The following is a 21091-nucleotide window of genomic DNA, read 5'->3' on the forward strand; positions in this document are numbered from 1 at the left end:
TACAGTATGTTGTTCAATTGTACCATTGTCAATAGAGTATCTGATCAGAAGTCATGAAGGTAGGTTATTATCTTTAAAGGGGAAAGTACCCTTATCAATTTGTATTTGTTTTTCCTTGAATTTTGAAAAATAAATTTGGATTAGGCACCGTCTATCATTTTCTTTTCTTTATGGAACCCAGGTCGTTTTAAATAATGCTATAGTAACACACAATGACTAATGGAACTCTAATTTATGTAGATTATGAGAAATGCTGTGTCTCACTTCAAGGTACACTTTTCTTAAAAAAAGGTACACAAGGTACTTTTTTTAAAGCAGTGATAAGGACACTCATAAACCACACCATTGTCTTTGTTTTTAGTTCTGTGATTCAAGTAAATACAGAAGAACAGCAAAACATGCCACTGACTAATGACTTTGTATGAAGACTATAGAAACAGCTTCATTTTATTTTTATTAATGTAAACAAAATAATTTTTAAACAAATGACTATATGTTTGATTTATTGGATATTTTTGTTTGCAATCGAATTTAATTTTAAAACATCGTAGGACACATTAGTGTCAACGTTGCATGTCCTTACCATGATTTAGTGCCAATTAGGATAAACAAAATCATTAATAAAATAAGCACCGCAAACGAAAGCCCCGTCGAAACTACAATCTCCAGAAGACATTTCGTTTTAAAACGTAACTTCCGTTAACAGTTAAAACAGCATGGCGACGTCCACTGATGTTGGAGACTTGGATGTTGCAAAAATCAGTGTTCCAACTTACGAATATAAAGGTGTCAACACAAAAGTCTTTCATGTAGGTTCATTTGGGAAGCTGTGGCGAGAGAAATTGAACCCCGATTATTTCTCCCTTCAAGAAAACGCAGCTAATTCGGAAGAAGCAGAAGATGCTGCGTTTGCAGAGGAGGTCGGAATTAGTGCAGACGTCTTGGAGGAAGTCAAATTCGTGTGTAGGTATGATTTCACCGCACCTGTTTAAAAAAAATAATTCAGATGAACAAGTTGCACTGTATCCTGTGACATTCACGGTTATCTTGTCTCCCAACTCTTACTTGAACATTAAATCAACAGTCATATTACTGTAGCTGTATGATTCTTATATTGCAGTTTACTTGTATAGTGCAATGCAGAATAAATGCTCACATCCCTGTACAAACGTGTGAAAGTATCTAAAAAAATATACTTAGCAAATTTTAGAGCAAGAAAACGGAAATATACGATTCTCAGTACTTACGGTGGAAATTATGATGGCAAAACAAACGTTATTAAGTGAAGAGTCAGAGGATAAATAAAAATCAAAGTTTAAAATGGAAATTGTAAATTGAATTGCTGGATGAATTAACATTGGCGTCCTGTGTTTATTACTGGTTTGACAGCTTGGATACTTTGAGGTGTCATCCTGAAAACGAATCACCTGACACAGAAGTTGTTGGCCCAAATCCCAGTCTGCAGACATTGAGGTGAGGATATCTGTCAAAAATATTTAAATATTTTATTACTAATTTATTACTAATTCGTCATTTGATTTTTGTGATCCCTCTTTTGCGTTTGACAATGTTGAGGTCCTTTCTGTAGCCTTTCTGTGTGAGCCTGGTCAGTACCTGGATGGGAGACCTCCTGGGAAAAACTAAGGTTTCTGCTGGAAGAGGTGTCAGTGGGGCTGGCAGTGGGTGCTCACCCTGGGGTATGTGTGGGTCCTAATGCCGCAGTATAGTGACAGGGACTATAATCCCACAGGGTGTATCACAAAAAGAGTAGGGATGTTACCCCGGATTCCTGTAAAAATTTTCCCCTAGCCTTTACTGGTCATGGCCTCCTAATAACTTGAATTGGCTTCATCACTGTGTTCTCCCCTCTGATAGCTGATGTGTGGTGAATGTACTGGCACACTATAGTTGCCATCACATTATCCAGGTGGATGCTGCACATTGGTGGTGGTGGAAGGGAGACCCTATTACCTGTAAAGCACTTGGAGTGAAGTGTCCAGAAAGGTCTATATATGTGTAAGGAATTAATAATAATAATAATAATAATAATAATAATAATATTAATAATAATACTAATAATACTACTACTACTAATAATAAAATTAATATTAAATTTAGCCATTCCTCCAAACAGATTGCATGTTCTGCATTCATATTCTTTTTTCAACTCATACCTGAGCTGTGTTTATTTTGTACCACACAACATCCCTTTAAACTTGGCTTTATCCTATTCAGTTTTCACCTTAACAAAATTTTAAGATGAAGCTAATGGGGAAAAAAAAAACTTTTTGCTTAACACTTTGTCTGGTGTTAATACCCACAGGGTGTTTTGCCTTGTCAGTCCCTGAGTTTCCAGAGCACTAGTCCCAGAGCCCATTTACTTCACCCATCAGTTATTTTGAGCTCAAAGCAAAGTCTAATGGGGAAATTGTTCTAGGCATTCACACTGTGCACATGGACATCACATTCTAAGATTTCTGGTTAAAATATGTGTAACTTATTTTTCCCTTTTTTATTCTATTCTTATCTTCTTGTCTGAGCAGAGTTCAAAAAAGGAAGCAGGATTACCGGGAAACTCTGACAATAGATAAGACATGCAGAAGTAACATCTATGCAAGTGAAATGGTGAGTCTGGAGGAGGAGATGGAACATTTGTATTATCTCAGTCCTACGAAACGCTGGTTCCTATTCCAGTGTTGTGTAGCGCTTCTGTGATTGGTGGCTAGGTTGGGGAATTTCTTCAGTGTGTATATTAAGGAGTCATTTGTCTCTCTTATTTTTTCCAGTCACCAGGTGGTATCCATGAGGTAGCTTAGTTAATTACTGCAGTGCTTAATGACCTAAATCTCAGTTTTTTTTTCTGTACATTTTGCATCTTATGGCTGAAGAGTGTGAGTGTTTTTTTTTAGAAAGCATCTATTTGCCTTTCCACCTAATTTTACAGAGCGGGGTTTCTAAAGGCAACTAATTTATCAATTGATTCGTCTGTTTTGTGTTTCTGCCGATCTGTCTGACTGTTGTAATTTATGTATTGTATTTATCGGCAAATATTTTATATTTCCTTAAGCATATTAGTACACCTAAGTGCATTTGTATTTTTACATTGCTAATGCAAAGAAGATCAAGATGGTCAGTGTTGTACTTTGCTTGAGAAAGGATAGTTTAGTGTACTACATGATCAATTAATAGAAAGGTTTACCACACACAATCAGAAAACATGGCAGAAATGACAATGTGGAAAAGAATTGTAGAAATTGATTTTTTTTGTAGTCTTGTCCTTTATCTGCCAGAACAAGGCTCTGTTGGTCAGGTGTGAATGGATATGAGCTGTACTGCACTGTCTACGGTTGTTGTTTTTTATTTTTACATATGACATTGGTTTCTTTGTTTGCATGAATAATTAAGTCTTTATGAGAGAAAGAAAATACCCTGGGAATTACCCAGGGAAGGACAACATTGATTTATGTTTGGTGAAAACAATTTATTATTTATAAAAAAAGCATTTTTTGGTTTAATCCTCTCTTAAAAAGCATCTCAATGTTCTTTTCATTCTAAAAGAGATATATATATATATTGAAAAAAGATTCTGTTCAAATACAACAAGAATTTAAACAGCACTCATTTCAGGTTTTACAAGCAACAACCTCATATATGCTACCCACCATTTACGAGAGATAAACAAGTAATCAAACATTAAGGAAAATATAATGTGTAGATTATAATATTTTTGGTAGTTGTTTATTGATGTGATGGGTCCCTATCATAGATCAGTTTGTATGGATACATATATAGTAATAAGGCAAAATTTAGTTAGGCAGTGACCTCATACATGACTGTACATTCTCACCCATTGTCTGTAAACCTAAAGAAGACAGACATGCCAGAATTAGGTGAATGTCAGAATATTGTTTGAGGACCCTTGGCCTGAGTTTTACTGTGCTGTCATCTCATATTGCTGCTCAAGTGTCACAGCTGGGGCTGAAGTAGATGGAGGTCCCTGACCAGACTCTACAAACTGCTAATTAGCAGTAGATCTTTTTAATGTTAGCAACATAATGTTTATGACAAGAAAACATGCTCTGCTAAAGTTCTGTGCTTGACGGAGGTTAGTCTGTTTTGTAAAAATATACATTGATTACAGGTCCTCAAATCCCCTTTTTTAGTCTCTGTTCGTCATCATAGAGTAGATCCTTAGATGTTCTTGTAAAGTGGAAAAAATATTTTAGACCTTTCATTATCTTTTTTATTGCATTTCATTTAATTTTTAATTTTAAGTTTCATTTAAATACTTACAAAAGTGCTTGAACTATAGTTTGATAGAGTGATTGAAACGTAGAGCCCCCTTCACAGTATCTTGTGAATGATTCTTCACAGTATCATATGAATGATTGCATCAAAGCAATTGTTTTGGAAACATCAAACCTAGCTGGAAATTCACCGTGCTTTTTATTCATAAAATAGATAACTGTGCTAGCTTTTCACTGATCATCAAAATGGCTTTGGTATACCTTTAAGCCAGTTTGAAGTCCTATTTCTGAAAGACAATTTAAAAATTAAAAATATAATTTATGAGCTCTGGGATAAATAAGAAAGGAACAGGATTTGCCATGTACTATGCTAGCCTGTGTACTAGTAAGTTTGACCCCTCCTGATTTTTTGTATTATCTTTTTTGTCTCTGTCCATAATCAGAAATAGGAATGACAAGAACTGCTCTAATGTTCCTTTTCTACATGATATTCTGTTGTCAGCTGTCCCAGATCCAGTGGAATTTCAACCTCTAAATCCAATTGAGAAAACCACAGCACCACTAGTGACAGACCTTCTTTGTCTTTCACTAACACGTTTATACAGTTTTGCCGTGTGTTGCCGTCTGGTAGCCAGGGTGACACTTGAGTGCCCTTTTATAAACAAGCAAGATCACTGTGTGACTGGCCATCTGACTGGCTTGTCAACAAGCGAAGCTTCCGGCTTCAACACAACACATACAGTGTTGCTAAAAGGCTGTCTACTGAAGCACAGAACATTAGCAAAGACTCTTTCATAGGAACCTAATTTTCAGTCATAAGCTGTGACTCCAGGCTTCTTTTAGTGTGGGGAAAAATATTAAAACGTGCACTGTACACTGGAGTGTAAAAGTCTTTTCACATTGTTCCAATCTTTTTCTTCCTTACTGAGAAACACAATTCTATCTTCTACTGTTTTATTTTAAGCTAATTCTAATAGATCTGTACTTTGTAATACAAAAAGTAGTCTTTTAGCCTTAAAGATGTGTAGACAGCCCATCATTTTTTATGAGCCTATGTAGTTCATTTGGCTCATAAAGCAATCATATCCACCCCTCCTCCAGGTCTGAGATTCACATCCAACCATTTTTTTTTACAGGAAACAATGGTACCTTCCTCCAGCCTCTTGCAACCTTAGCTTTAAAGAACTCCCTCCCATTTTTTGTGCTTCTGTTAATTTTCGTTTGTGCGGTCTGATTTATGTTTTGCTGGTAATTCTGAAATATCAGGGCGGCTTACTTTGTCCATGCACTTGAGGATTTTGAATTCAGAAATCAGATCCCTTGTAGCCTTCCCTGTTTGAGACTGAAAGCTTGCAGCCTGTGAGAGCGGGACATCCTTTTTAATCTGTACTACAGTACTACTAGTTTCTAAATTGTCAGCATGGGAGTGAGGAAGGCACCAGTCAGTTGAGGTAAGGATCTACGAAGGAATGAAAAATATTAAATGGGAGGAGCAGATTCAAAAAGAGCACCCAAGGGATTGGTAAAATGCCAAAGGACTACTAGGTAATTACTTATACTTTAATGCTTCAAGTGTTTGGAACAAAAGATACAGAGATAAATGAATGCTAATGCAGTAACATTGCAGATATAATTACCATTCATTATCATTGAATCTTTCATGTTAACAGACAGTGCTGGTTACAAACACAATAGTATTTTAGTAGTAAAAGGTAATTCCATTACCAAACAGGTTAGGTGGGAATAAATGGCCTCCTCTTGTTTGTGGAGGTGTGGTGGCACTGTGGCTAAGGATCTGTGCCTGTGGCTGGAAGGTTGCCAGTTCAAATCCCGTGGCCGGCAGAGGAATCCTACTCTGTTGGGCCCCTGAGCAAGGCTCTTAACCTAAACTGCTCCAGGGGCACTGTATAAATCCCCGACCTTGCACTCTGACCCCAAGCTTCTCTCTGTCTGTGTCTCATGGAGAATAAGTTGGGGTACGTGAAAAAGACAAATTCCTAATGCAAGAAATTGTGTATAGCCAATAAAGTGATCTGATCTTATATTAAAAAAAAGTCAGGAGGCACTTGAGGCTTATCAGGAATTGACTTTTAACCATTTTCATAACACCCAATTTGTAACAATATGGAGAAAATGGTTTTTAGGGAGATTTTAACATTCCTCACATATACTGTATTGAATAAAACCTCTAGGAATGTCAGTAGATGGAATTGAAAATGGTCGACCTGGCTAAGGATTGCTTTAGTTTCTCATAATGCCTACTGGGGGGAATGCTTTTCACATTAGTGATCAAATATTTTCACCTAACAATGAAGGTGGAATGAGACAATAGAAGTATAAGAATTCAAAGGAAAATTTAACCATATTTGATTGTTTGGAAACAGTTCATGTGGAGTCCAATCCAAAGGTTTATAGTTTAAAAAACATAAGCTATTTATATAATAAACTACTACAAAAGCACTAAGCATGAAGAGGCTTTCGCTTTTGAGAAATGTTTAGGTATTTATGGTGATATATCATTTTAACTTCCTAGGCACTTCAGGAGCAGCAATACAAAAGGTGAACAATGTAAGAATTGTTAAAAGTGCATAATTAATATTTAGCTATTGTGTTAAAATGGGTACAATGTAGTCATAATTTAAAAAAAATATTTTTTCTATTTCCATGTAACACACTCCACTTGTCTATGTTAAATGTAATCTGTTTTTTCCCCTAATTTCCCTCTGTAGTTTCTGAAGTGTTTTCTAATTTAGGATCCATCATCTGCAAATTTCTCTAGTTAATTCTTGAAATTTATTTAATGCTATTGTTGTTTATTTGTTTATCCTTTTTTTGGCTGAGGACATCATATTTTGGACAGCTGACACTGGATCTAAAAATACAGAATAGAAAGGAAGCGTAGGTAGTATGTGCTTTTTTGGGTGCTGTTGTCTTTGTATCTTTCCAGTGTGTGTTATAATGAGTGCGACCTTCCTCTTTTTGTGCCTTCAGGAATGTGTAACAGAAAGGAAGAGGCCTGCAGACCCAGAAGCCATGGTGGCAGAAGGGGAAATCATTTTGAGTATCAACATTGTGTACCCAGTCATATTTAAGAGGGTAAATTATTGCACTAGCTCATCAATGCAATCATATCACTCTGGGTTAGGTCAGTAGTTTGATCATGTGGGTGAGGATAGTTTCACAAATCCCAGCTACAGATGTTTTCCTCTTGGAATAAAACAAAAAATTCCAAACATAATTACATATAATTTTCCTTTCATTTTCCTTTCCTTTCATTCTGTTGTTCCATCACAGAAACAGCATGTTGTGTTGGGTTAAAAGGAAAAATAACTCATTCAGTATAACACGACTGAATTCAATTTATTCAATTTATTGAATAAGACTGTTGGTCATACTGACCATTTTATGTCTGCTTTCTCTTGTCATAAAGTAATTTACTATGTTAAGAGGTTACATTAACTTGAGACGTTGACTGTTTTGTCAGGTTACTGGGTTTTGAATGATTGAGGTCTAATATTATATTGTTTGATTTTGGAGAGACTGATTCAAATGAATGGTGAATCTGTACCTCCTGATACACCTGCCTCAAGTTTGTCTGTGTTCTTACAGTTCAGAAAGCACAGGCAGCACCAGACAATGAGAGTGCTGGGCTCTCAGAAGCTAACGGAGCTGAGAGACTCCATCTGCTGTGTGAGTGACCTGCAAGTCAGTGGGGAGTTCAGCAATATGCCTGACCTGGCTCCAGAGCACATCAACAAGGTGTGCATCCCATATACACACTACCCAGCCATAGTGGACTTCTTCACTCTGGTTCTTTGCCATGATGAAAATCTTCAGGCTTTTGCCTGCTTTTTTTCTGAATGTCTGCCTCAGTCGAATCTTGAGAGTGACGTGTTGCACCCAAACTTTGAACAAAGCAGTAAACGCAATAAAAATTAGTATAGTTTAGTATTTTGGAGAACTTGTGTAGTTTCCTAATGTAATTTTAACTAGTGCGGTATTGTATTGCAGGTTTGATGGAGAGTTCTTAGCAGCTCTCTTATTCAGCTTGATTGCTCCTTTTACTGATGATTCTCAACTCATGAACTTGCATCCAATTCAGACATTGGCAATGCAATTGTTTGATTTAGATTTTCAGACCCACCCATGTACAGTAGTTTCCACTTCATGCTCGGATAATTTGTTGTTTTATCCAAATGTTTCCTGTGACATTTTATCAGAAGACAGTTTATACAGTTTAGCTTTATCACATATATATTTTCCACTTTTGCTGTTTATACTGATTTTTTTGTGGTAGTGAATTAAATATTACTTAGTTTCCCATTAGTTTAGGTGTTGTTTTCTTCTGAAGTTTAATTATGATATTTTCTTTAGTGAGCTTTTCCCACCCAGACATAAAATGCCTTTTTTTCACTTTCTTAACCCATTTCATTCTTCTGTTTTTAAATAAAAATAGTTGAAAAGTTTTAATCACAGCTCTACACACAGACAAATGTATGTAGTGGAGTCTCAAACATTAACCTGACCATTGAGACTATCATAAAAATTCTTCCTTAATATTTAAATATATTATTAACGCTGAGTGTCTCTGCCACTTCAGTGATGCTGCAGAATAAATTTGGTCTTCCTATCTATTTGGCTTTGTCAGAGTGTCAGGGTACTCTGTAATACCTTCCATTTTACATTTGTTATACAGACACCATTGACAGGATATGATGTAGCCGACGTAATTGCTGAACTAATAGGAGATAAAAGCTGATCATACCCAAAAAGGCCAGAGTGCATATAGTGAAATCAATATTTTTTTTCATTATTATTCCTCAGTTTTATAAACAGCTTCCAAAAGGCATTGATGGAATACGTAGTGAGATGTGAACTGTTGATATCTCTTTTGTGCTGTCAACTACTGTGTTTTTTTTCTACCTTCTTTATCCAGGATCATTACAAATCTGCCTTCTTCTTCTTTGAGGGAGTGTTCTACAATGACATGAGGTACCCCGAATGCAGAGACCTCAGCCAGTAAGTCATAGCCCTGGGACACTTGAAAGGCAATGGTTTTGCAACAGGTGTCATGCAAATGGTCTGTTAGAAATCGCACAGCACAACTTGAGCGCACATAGGACAACGTATTCCTGTTGTCTTCGGGAAAAATGTATCTTTGTCCTTGGAACTACCTTGACTTAAAACCTAGTTACTTGTAGGTAAGAAATAGAAAAGTACAAGTATGAATAGGATCTATTTAGACCAGTGTATGGGGTCCGTTGCTGCGTGTTTTAGTTGTGATGTGTTTGATGGGTTTAAGCAAACCATGAGGTAGGATTATTGTCCTTTTTGTTTACAGAAACAACGTGTGGGATTTCCTGGTAGGGGTTTTATGGCATGAAATTGGAATGGACTCCTGTCTTGGGGAACACTTGGTCTATGTATCGAATTGAGCTTTAAATCGAGGGATTCTTCAGCCTGTCATGAAGGTTGCAATTGCTAAGACAAAGCAGTTTTCAGTTAGAATCATGCAGAGGTCTAGGGCATCACAGCTCTTTCAATGGTCTAGCTAATCTTAAATTATTTTCCATTGAGGAGATGCTGGGTATCCTTAACCGATTCCTTGAAAATTATAATCCTGATGCAGATTCTGATATAGGGTTCCAGGAAGTGGGTTTTGGCTAGGAAGTGCTGGGAACATCAGGAATGAGATACACCCACATCCAGTGTTTGAGTCTTTTATCCATTAGTTTTGGCAGTTTAGATTAAATGCTATAGTGTTAATACCATATTAACTGTGAATAATTTGTCTTCAGCTGAAGAATAATATTACAGAAAGGAGCTTTATGCTTTATTCCTTAAGAAAGGGTCTCATACTATTTCTTATTCCATACAGTGGAATGAATTAAAGTTTGTTTCTGTTCTTGTTGTACAGTAAGTTATGGTCTAGTTCTGTGTTGTACAAGTTCATTGTTTGTCAGCTGTAGCACCTCTTTTGATGCATATTCATTCTAATATGCATCATCTTTTCAGTTTTCATACGATCATAAATTACTTATTAACTATTTCATCACTATGTACATACTAACATAAGAAAACAAGAGGAAACTATTTGGACATTTAGCCTGTTAGATAGTAGCGACAGTGAAAGGATGTATTGGGACAATGAAACAAAAATTGTATTTCAGATCAAAAGATAAATGTGAGGTAGAATGTCTTTTATTTGTGGATATGTTTGTGCATATATGTTAAACTATGTTAGAAGAATGATGTTTTGTATTCAATCTCCCCAATTTCAAGTCAGCATAAGTATTGGGACAAAGTAACTTAGTTGAAATAGTGTAAAATTAGTACTTGGTCGCCTGCCCCTCAAATGTAGTGAGTACATGAAGACTGTGACCCATTGAGCTGAATGAGCTAAAATGCTTGTATCCGGTCTTTTAAAACTTTATTGAGAAATTTTCTCACCCTGAATTAACAACTTTCACCATAGTAGTCATGCCATATGGTGTAGATAAACAAATGATTGTCATAAAAGGACAGAGCAATTCACATTGATTTATCTGAATGTATACACAACGTCCTTGTTTTGGATTTTATGTGACTTATTTTTACAGGTCTGAAGAATCAATTAAGGGATGTCCTGTCATGTGACTGATCCTGTATTCATTCACGTGAAATGCCAGTGGAAAATGTTAAAGCTTGCAGTACAAAGCTGAAGCTCTAACCCCTTTTCATGTGTCTTTACAGCATTTGATGATTCCTTTGCTGAGCTCCGATGGGAGAGAATAATAAATACTGACAAATTAGTTTTTGTCAGTAGGCATTAGTATTACTGGGAGAAATTTCAATTGTTGTACATTTTTTAAACAAAACAGATTCATATTAAACAAAACAGTAGTATACAGTCTGATCATGTAAAAGCACACTTTGGTGTGTCAAGAGACCCCTGGAGGTCTTCAGAGATGGCCCAGGATGGTGCTTTCAAACAACGCCTTATGACTCCCTGACTCTTTCAGAAATTAACATTTAAGACAAGTCCTGTAGTTTCAATAAACCTTGAAGATAATGATAAAATATAGGTAGGTTCTGTCAAGGTGAGTGGTATGCCTGCCATATAGAAACTTGTTTTGAAAAAGCTGCTTGGCCTTCATGGTTGAATCTTTGCTTTAAATTCACTACCAGAATGAGAGCCCTTAGAAAGACAGATGTATTTTATCTAAAAAAACATATGAATCACTATTACTGAACACAAAAGCCATTTGACTAATTCTGTAAGAAAATCATTATTCAGTTAATTTTTTGCGTTTTATATATATATTTTACTATATTAGCTACAAAGCTAAGATGGTCTGCAACATTCTTAACTGTATGATGGGAGCTTGGCTCAACGGTATTACTCAAAATGGTGGAATAGCACACTAAGGAAATTAAAACTCTTTAGAATTAGATTTGATGCACATCTGGGCTTGCATTTAATTTCTTTACTAATTAAAGGGATTCAATTTGATCATGCAAGTTTTGATCATTTGATATTTTTATGTTTATCAATATTTATATTTGGATAAATATTTGTTTTAAAAATGTGTGCATCATTTGTAATTCAACAAAATGGGACATTGTTGCCACAGCCTGAATACAAGGAACTTTAGCTGTTGTTAACTTTTAGTTAATATAATTTTAGCTTTTTTATGTACACCTAACAATATAAATACATTTGCTTGTCAGGATCCCCAAATAATTTAATGAATAATTAGAGTCAATTTTAGAGTCAAGTTTGTAAATGTAAACATATGATTGTCAGGTCAAACCCTTTCACTTCTTCAAAGGACCAAACTGTATCATTCAATGTGATATTGATGTAACTGTGGCTTCAGTGGTCAAGCAAACATTAAAGAACACAAAACGTTTTTACAGTAGATATAATCAGATGGACTTATCAGGAATGTGTTGCAATTGCTTTTGGTCTTTATTGAGTGTCTATGTTGTCCTTAATGACTGTATAATTAGATTGGTTGCTTCTGCGTTTGATATTGCGTTATTTGACGTGATTTGGTCATTTGAGGAAAAGCAAATGTGTTTCACCTCTAAAATTCCAATTTTACAGTTTAAAATTGTCTTCCAGGATGCAAAGTTTTGAAAAATAAAAATCTTAAGTCATCTTTTCTTTCTTGTCAAGATCTCCAAATGACTTTATTGACTTTTTTCCCATGATTTTCTGCACATAGATGTACTGGGTTGAATTTTAACAGACTGAAATATATTAAAGTACACTGAGTAGACACTATACTGTATGTATCTCAAGGTTATTGTACAGTATAGCTATCAAAGTAATATTTAAGTTAAAAAGCAGAGTGAGTTTTTTGGACTCAATCCTTTGGGTAGTACAAACAGTGTAGCAATCAATGGTATTGTCTTATTTCACACTGGTTTTGGGAACTGTAGCATTGGAAAATACGGTTTTTGTAGTTTGCATGATGTAAAGAGGGCAAGTTACATAGAGTGCTCATCTGCAGTGTTCTGGATTTTTGTTTGCTTTCAGGACCATTTTGGACTGGGCTCAGAACCATTACACACATGACAAGTTACAAGCTGCAAAAATGGAAGAGGCTACTTTTAACGACCTGAAAATTAAAATTGGTTTTCCTTACTTGTATTGTCATCAAGGAGATTGTGAACATATTATTATAATTACAGACATCAGGTGAGTGTTTTCTGTTCTTTTCTTTATGGTAGTTGTGTTCATACTTGGATGCAATTGTTTCATAAGCTGTTTTACGGCCTGTACTAGAACAAAGTGGACATAAATAAGACATGAATTGATTTCTTACAGAAGGGTCAAACTAAATAGGTTATCATTGCCTTTGAACACCTCCATGTTCCAGTGACACTGTGAATGTATCAAAAATTAAAAATTTGGCAGAGCTAAAAAATATAAACTCAACCTACACTTGATTTAGATCTCCATAGTGAATAACATTACTGTATGAGTGAATGAGCTAATACTTACCAAGTGCTTTTTATTTCCCATGTTGAACACCTTGGCAAAAGACATGATTAGTCGGCAGTCTAATTTCACTGACCGTGGATAAGGTTTAATGCCAATATCTTCACATTTTTAAGAAGTGGTTTCCAAAAAGAGGCAGCACAGTGGCAGGGTGATTACATGTGGAGCTATCTATGTGGAGCTTGTATGTTCTCCACTTGTTTACCTGGGTTTCATCTGGATGCTCCAGTTTCCTCCCACAGTCCCAAAAAAACATACTAGTAGATTAATTGGTTGGTGGGCAAAATGGCCCTGGTGTAAGTATAGTAAATGCATGTTTGTGTCTGTACAGTATGTGCTCTGTGATGGACTTGCGTACTATCCAGAGTGTATCTTGCCTTACACCCATTGCTTGCCGTGATAGGGTCCGGCTCTCCCGTGACCCCGCATTGGAGGAAGAGATTAGAAAATGGAAGGATGGGATTTCCGTAATAAAAAACCTGAAGACTTTAAAAATATTTTCCCTTGACATTTGGAGCTTTGACATTGTTAGAACTCCTTTTTGTTTCCAGCCAACTCAAAACTATTCTAAGACATGTTACAAAAACATTGATACACATGTTCTCCCAAACCCATCCCCTCTCATACTACCCTGCACAGAGCTCCACTATAAGAACATAAAGGTTACAAATGAGAGAGAACCCCTAGTGGTTAATTGATCTGAGGATCTTGTCTAGTTGTTTCTTGAAAGCCACTGTGTTAACATTGGTAGCAATGATCCCTAACTCACAGATTCCTAAAACACTGTTCTGTGTAAATGTCTTCCTATTACGTTCTATGTTCTTTCTGGTCTGTCTTAAATATGCTTTCATTTAGTTTCTACCTCTGTTGTATTTCATAATATATTTGTAATGTATCAAGATATAATAACTTTAAAATTTGAACCAATTAATAATACCAGTAAATAGACATTTGGACTGGCCATAGTGACTTAATATCCCAAAAACTCTAGTGAAGCTTTCAGTAAATGTTTCTCTAGGGACTTAGTTTAATTTAGTTGTCTTTTATTAATCATTTCTCTTTTTCAAGTAGAAACAAAACATGGCATTTAAACACTTATACAAGTAATCTCAAAGAGGAGATTATAAATTTGTAAGAGAATGTCTATACATAACTCAAATCAAATGTACTGTTATTGACTAAGTTGGGTAGTTCAAGAGATCCCTAACTCATACAAATCTAGAGGGTTAAGTTATAAATAAATTATTATAACAGAATGAAAAGTGCTGACGTTTACAGGTTGCTATGACGCACAACCATGGAAATATTTTAAGCTGAAACACTGTCTTATTGTGCACAGGATACAAATGTCTGATAATGTCTGCTGTTTCCATGTCCATGTGTGACCTAAATTAAAATTAATGTGGCAAACCACTGATCTATGCCCATCATTGCCAGTCACGTTGGTGACATGTTATCCGATTTCATTTCTGTTTGGCATCAGGGTGGCCCATCGGGATGATTGCCTAGACAAAACACTCTACCCAGTCATCACTAAGAAGCACTGGGTCCAGACACGGAAATGCTCCGTGTGCAACATGTACATCCCAAGGTAGGAAAAGTCCCATGGGAGTTTCTGGGTTTTAAGTTCAACACCAGCAAGTTGCAGTGTGCTTAGTTTCAGCTGACTTGCTATAGTAATGTCATGGCCGTATTAATCACAAGGAGGTGATATGCGTGTGTTAAATCCATTATTTTTTCCCCCTCCGGTTTAGGACGTTCTTTGTGAAGAGACAGTTGGGCTGGGTTTCATTGCAGCCCAGGCGGATTGCATCATTTTGTTTCTCGGAGGCCATCTCGATGTCCGATCACGTATAAAATCACATTTATCCGAAAATAGTCTCAAGGAAGTGGCCTCACAAAAGCAGTGGATATGATAAGCCTGACACTGATATACTTAAGCATTTTGCAAAAGCAAGTTTTATAGCTCTGTTCCTCAAGACGTTTTCAGAAAATCAAAATATTACCTACTAGAATTTTAGGTGGAGCACAAGTCTAATAGAGCAAAATGTATATGCCTATAATTTTTCAGTATTTACAATCCTTACAATTTGGTTCAGACACCAAATACGCGCTGGGCTGATCACAGCTGTAGCCATTTAATACTTCAAATTCTGCTTGTTGTTTTTACTGTCAGTAGAACAACATGGATGTTTTGCACTATATGAAGTTTTAGGTAACAGTTCAAGATTTAAGATGAACTTTTTCTACTTGAATCAGAGAGGAAGATAAGTTCATGTGGAACTGTCGCTTTGCACACATACAAGCAACTTTCCAGGCCCTAGTTGATAGGTTGCCTACTCTTGAGGGCATTGTCTTGAAAGTACAAAAGAGGAGCTTTGGTATTCAAATTATAGAAGCAAATGTTCATAAAATGGAGAAAACCTATTTTTCATTAATGTAATTTTGATTAAATTAATCATTTTATCTTGTAGTTATGTTTTAAAACATAGTCCAATGTCATATGTGAAGTGGTAACTTATCATTAATCAATTTCCTTCTATTGTATAGTATTCAGAGCCTTCCTATAGTCTCTCATTTTGTGAACTTCAAAAAATGCACACACATTTTTAAACCCTATATTTTCATTAAAGAAATGAATGATAATTGAAGACTTATGAGGGGTAAGAATAGTTAAAGTAAATGTCAACAAAAACTAAAGAGAAAAAAATGAAATATGTTCATTGCATTAGTTTACAGACCTTAGAACTTAATATTTGGTGGAAGGACTCTTGGCAGCAGTTGTGACCATAGATCTTTCTAGAAGAAATCTCTGTTATCTTTGCACATCAGGCTGGTGCAGTTTTGCCCATTCCTCTTTACAGACTTGCTCAAACTCTGTCAAGTAGTTTGGGGATCACTGATTGACAGCAATTTGATTTGAAGTGAATTCACTTTTGCCTTGTAGCTGTGCTGCTGCAAGAATGTAGAAAAGTGTAAGCCATGTGCCATAGGTTATTGCTTGTTAAGAGGTGACTTCTTATCCCAGTTTTAGGTCTTTAAAAGACTTTCCTCTAAAGCCGGACCTGTTCTTTGCTTCATCCATTTTCCTCTTCATCTCAAAAATGCATCCCATTGGCACGGTGCTGTGACCAGCTTGCTTGACTTCAGGGAAGGTGCTGACTGGGAGCTGTGCAGTGTTGGATATTTGCTCAGAAATGTGGCGTTTACAGTTTGGTTTTGTCTGACCATAATGCCTTTTGCCATATTTTTGAAGGATTACTCAAGTGCTCTGTTGCAAACTCCAATTCTTGATGAATACAAAGTGATCACAAGGATGTTCAGAGACTGCAGTCTTTTGTTCCCTTCTTGTGATCTGCGCTTTGCATGACTTCTTCCTTATGTCTTCATAGTTTAGTCTTCAGTAAAGTTAACTTCCTGATGTCAGAACCTCACAGAGACAGGAGTTTTTTATTCAGGAATCATGAGAACCACCATTACTGTACACAGAGTCCATTCAGCTAATTGTGTGAGTTATTAAATGCACCTTAATTTAGGTTTGCCACAGAAAAGGGTTCACTCATGCAGCCATTAAGTTCCCTTTTTAATTCTGACTGCAAGCTTTAAAGCAGCAAATTGTGGAAGCTGGAAGGGTTTGAATACTTCTGCAAGACATGGTACATTCAAATTTCTTCAAGGCATCTGTACTTTACAGTTAGCTGTAGTGTGATAATAAGCTGCTGTTGCATTATCTCATTTTGACATCTTCATTTAGTCGCTGCTCAGATCACTTGCAAAACATGCAGCAACATGAAACAAAATCATATAAAATGTTTTTAAATACGTGCAGGCTTTTCAATTTGGCATGTATATGATGTTTTATTATTTGACAGGGAGTGATTTAAATTATTCAAACCATGCGTGTAGCATTTGACAGATTCTGAACTAAGAAGTTTATTTTTATGTAAGGTTGACATACTTTGTATGCTATAATAGGATGGGTACAAAGGTATGTACATAAGAACAGTTTAGCTTGAGAGAGGGAATACTTTTTGCAAAATCATTAAGGGGTAAAAGAAACATAAAAGAAAATACAGAAAATATACTGTCCTCCGTTCTTTTCCTGAAAAGGTGGGTAACCAGCAAAGATTGCTTTGCGCCGATGGATCCCTGCTTCTTCTGTGACAAGTGTTTCAGGATGCTGCACTACGACACTCACGGCAACAAGCTAGGAGAATTCCTGGCTTATCCTTACGTGGACCCAGGAACGTTCAACTAGAGACTGTATTCAAAGCAACCTGGAGGGGGGACTGAATTTTTGTGATGCAAATTACAACTTCTGTATAATTGTTGAGCACTGGAAAAGAATATAGTGCATTATACTTTTCTATGTCCCAATGTTACAATAACAGTGTTACAATAGTGTTTTTTTTATATCTTTTCAAATAAAAAGTAATGTAACAAAACATGCCTTCATTCTCCTGGTTAGTTCCAAGATGTAACATCAAGAAACTGCTCCAAGTGGTTGAAGGCAAAAAGGCAGATTGTTCTGTACCATGTTCATCTTCTGTGCTGCACTGCTTCAGTTTCACACCACCTTTGGCGATACTGCTTTAGCCTGATGTACTTTCTCAGTGTTATTTATATCTTTGTAGACCATTCCCATGCCTCCCACTGGAATGTCACATCAAATCAAATCAGATGATTTCCTGTTTTATTTACCAGCAGGTCTTGGCACTCCTATCTTGAACTTTGATGTACACCGTTACATACATACACTGCATTTCTAAACAATGGTCTGTTTATTCAACTAGGCAACCGTGGAGGAGTTTGTGGGTGAATCTCATATTGCAGTCTGGCTAAGGGGCTAATGTTCTGGGATGTATAAAGAAAAATGACTTAAGTGGGATACATACTGCTTCGACACCCACCTTGTATGACCAGGGTTTGAATTTCATTTTTGCCTCAAAACAGTTAAGATTTCAAAATTGTGGTAGTTTAGGGTGTAAAATCCTTTCCTTATATTTTTGCTCTTACAAAATGTGCCTAAGAAGAACAGAATCTGCTCAAAAAGATATATGTATGACATGTTTTACTGGACTGAACACTTCTTAAAGCGAAGCACCTTTCAGGTAGCCAGTGGATAAGAGAACTAGATGCTCCACTGCAGCTTTGATGCTAGAATAAGATACTATTTTTACACCATACCTCAGGTTAAATCAGCTTATACAACATAACCCAGGGCTACTTACCTTACAACCCTTCTGATTTAATCCATTTAAGTCATTATTAGCAAGATCAATATAACAAGATGCTGGCTGAAATGCAATTCTTCAATCAACTGGACTGTAAGCTTACATTTTGTCTGAAGTCTGAAGTAGATCTTTTTTTTTGTAGTGGTCCAACCTCTACTCAAACTAATTGGCATATTCTTCAATACAGAAAAGCTGAAAAATTAAAAGCAAGTAATCTGTTAATGTCCAGCATTACAAATCTGAAAACTTTTAAAATCCTGAGAAAAGTTTCTGCAAAAATGCACCTTCAAGACCATAAGTGAAATTTAAGATTCTCCCAAAGAATCCCATTTTGAAGTACTTTCTAAAGCTAAAACCCAAATGATAAATTTACAGTGCCCATGATAGAAATTATATGTAACTTGTATCTACCCAATTATACTATTTAGATATAACTAATAATAATAACCACTCTCAGACCAAATGCTTGAGATGAGGTAAAAATAATGACAATAAATTTGCACTTTCTAATGTTCAACTTAATTCTGAACTTTAGAAACATTTTAGCAATATTTTTCTAAGGACTAACAGGTATACCAATGAATCTTTTTTTAGGCCATAATTTTTTCAAATTCCAAATATTTGTATTCAAAGTTAGAACTGACAAGTGAATATTCAGTGTTGTACCACTAAGTACAAGTTTGTATAGACAGAACAATGAGCAAACCAAGCTTCTAACGAAACAACATTTTTTTTTTTACTTTGCATCAAAATGTATACATTTCAGTCTGGTCAGATATGGCATGGCAGAAAAATTAATAAAATGAAGCAAAGACATTGCACAGAGTTGTTTATAGTCACTGCTTTATTAATGGAGGCAAAACAGGTTCAAGACAGGCACAAAAATACTCTTTCCATATTTACATAAATGTGTCAGCAAAGGCTGACATATAACAACTGGGAAAAAAGAAAAAAAACATTTATACCACTTACAACTTCAAAAAAGAGTTAACAGTAGCTCCACCTTGGCAAAACAATTGACTTTGGCACACCATCCAGTAGCTTTTGTGATGCAGTGTAACTGTCTTTCAAAAAAGAAATATATACATCTAAACTAACAAAAAAGTTAAAGGTATGTTTATAAAGTAAACAAGTACAAATAAGCACTCCGGACACTTGGGTCACAGTGTCTTGGACAGCAGATAATGGTATAAAGAAAACAAAAACGACAAGGACAATCTGGTTTTACTGTACCTCTATCCTACTGAAATTAAAGGCCATTACTGCCACTACTTAAAATAAATTTAAAATAATCAACTTGCTGTATTTTTACTTACCAAAAGTTTCATTAGAATGAGTAAACCTATGTAAAAATTATCCATGTAATCTGCTGAAAGGAACTATAATGTATCTGATCTTAAGATTTATCAGCAACTTATATCTACTTTTCAACAACTGGCAAATTGAACTCATTCATAAAATGCTAAATTACTTGTGGAACAGTGCTACAGTACGTAGTTATTTTTAAATCTAGAAAATACTGTCATATCGCAACTGCTTCCTTGTTTTGTTTTTCATGGAAGTGACAAATGCTGTACATGCAAATATTTGAAAAATGGAACTACCCAGTTTTTAAAACATTTTAATATAAAATAGTCTAGATTTAAAACTTTCATTTACACTTACAATTAAAGATCTCAAATATGGGCTCAAACTGTAGGACATAACCACACTTTGCTCAAGAAAAAAACATTTTGTTAAAAGAATTCTGGATAAAACTAGTAAACAGGGCTGGCTATGACCTCCTGATCTCCTCCCCCTAAAGGGTCCTGAAATGGGACAATGTTTTAGAACTCGTGGAAAATCGAATAACTTCACACCTTCCTGAATAAAGAGGGTTGACCTTTCCGCCAGGACCAGCAAGTACTTCAGGCTGATTCTTCTTGCGGCTGCACCTTCGCAGTACTGGTAACACAGAAAGAGGAACACAAGCATGTATTATAAGATTATCTTACTCCCTAACCAGAGCATGAGCAGATGCTTAATCTGTGCAATTCGTAATTCTTCCTTGGATTTATTAATTCTTGGATTTAACAAATGATTTCACTAAGAATAGTTGTGTCATTTTCTACTAATACTGAACAGCAAAATACTCCGTAATTAGGAGCTGTTGAGCAAATTGTGAAAGAGCATCACTTTTTAAGCAAGCTGACAGAAATCCAACTGCCACAAGTCTGGGAAATTATAAAGTAAGAGTTTCTGAAACCTGAGCGCAGACAACCATTAAAAAAAGCAATTTGATTAGTTAAGGGTTCAGTGAATTTAAATGAGATCAGATGAAACAACGTCAAGAAGAGATGGGTAACTCGATCCCCGTTCTAGGCTACAATGACATCCACTTATTTGAATACTGCATTTACAGTATATCCTTCCTTTTGTTAAATACCTTATAGCAATGTAAGTTATCTAGCAACCAGCAGCATGTCATGAATCTGTCAGGGGAAGGGTGCTGAGGCTTCCTGACCCCTCTCTTCTTACTTTTACACATTTCCTTTCTGAAATGCATGCTTTTAGGCAGCGAGTCTGCTTACACACCCATTGCATTTCAGATCATTCTCATAGATACATAGATACTTGTTCTT

At 35.8% G+C, this 21091-nt stretch overlaps 2 protein-coding genes across 8 annotated transcripts in view; one reads left to right on the forward strand and one right to left on the reverse strand.

The window, feature by feature from the left end:
* Positions 1-692: 692 nt before the first annotated feature.
* Positions 693-17681, forward strand: snapc3 (small nuclear RNA activating complex, polypeptide 3). Of its 2 annotated transcripts, XM_006629835.3 has the most exons (9): positions 693-967; positions 1390-1473; positions 2544-2625; positions 7239-7343; positions 7857-8006; positions 9184-9266; positions 12772-12933; positions 14720-14827; positions 17347-17681. In XM_006629835.3, exons 1-9 carry the CDS (start codon positions 717-719, stop codon positions 17492-17494), a joined length of 1173 nt encoding a protein of 390 aa, XP_006629898.2. In that variant the 5' UTR covers positions 693-716; the 3' UTR covers positions 17495-17681. The 2 variants fall into 2 exon arrangements, with proteins under 2 accessions (XP_006629898.2, XP_015200718.2); XM_015345232.2 differs by lacking the exon at positions 7857-8006.
* A 1615-nt stretch (positions 17682-19296) lies between these two features.
* Positions 19297-21091, reverse strand: part of psip1a (PC4 and SFRS1 interacting protein 1a) — a 35766-nt gene continuing 33971 nt past the window's right edge. For all 6 annotated transcript variants that reach the window (XM_015345227.2, XM_015345229.2, XM_015345231.2 and 3 more), the window contains one exon: positions 19297-20414. In XM_015345227.2, the coding sequence (XP_015200713.1) occupies positions 20378-20414 (37 nt within the window). In that variant the 3' untranslated portion in view covers positions 19297-20377. The remainder of the gene's footprint in view (positions 20415-21091) is intronic.

This window comes from Lepisosteus oculatus, chromosome 1, assembly GCF_040954835.1.
Source record: "Lepisosteus oculatus isolate fLepOcu1 chromosome 1, fLepOcu1.hap2, whole genome shotgun sequence".
NCBI classification, from domain to species: domain Eukaryota; kingdom Metazoa; phylum Chordata; class Actinopteri; order Semionotiformes; family Lepisosteidae; genus Lepisosteus; species Lepisosteus oculatus.

What these genes read in the sequence shown, in the direction of transcription:
- snapc3 (XM_006629835.3), top strand. Translation starts at nt 717, where the DNA reads ATGGCGACGTCCACTGATGTTGGAGACTTGGATGTTGCAAAAATCAGT. An exon ending in CCCAGTCTGCAGACATTGAG is followed by an intron (nt 1,474 to 2,543) that starts GTGAGGATATCT and finishes TTGTCTGAGCAG; the next exon opens with AGTTCAAAAAAGGAAGCAGG. An exon ending in GAATGCAGAGACCTCAGCCA is followed by an intron (nt 9,267 to 12,771) that starts GTAAGTCATAGC and finishes GTTTGCTTTCAG; the next exon opens with GACCATTTTGGACTGGGCTC.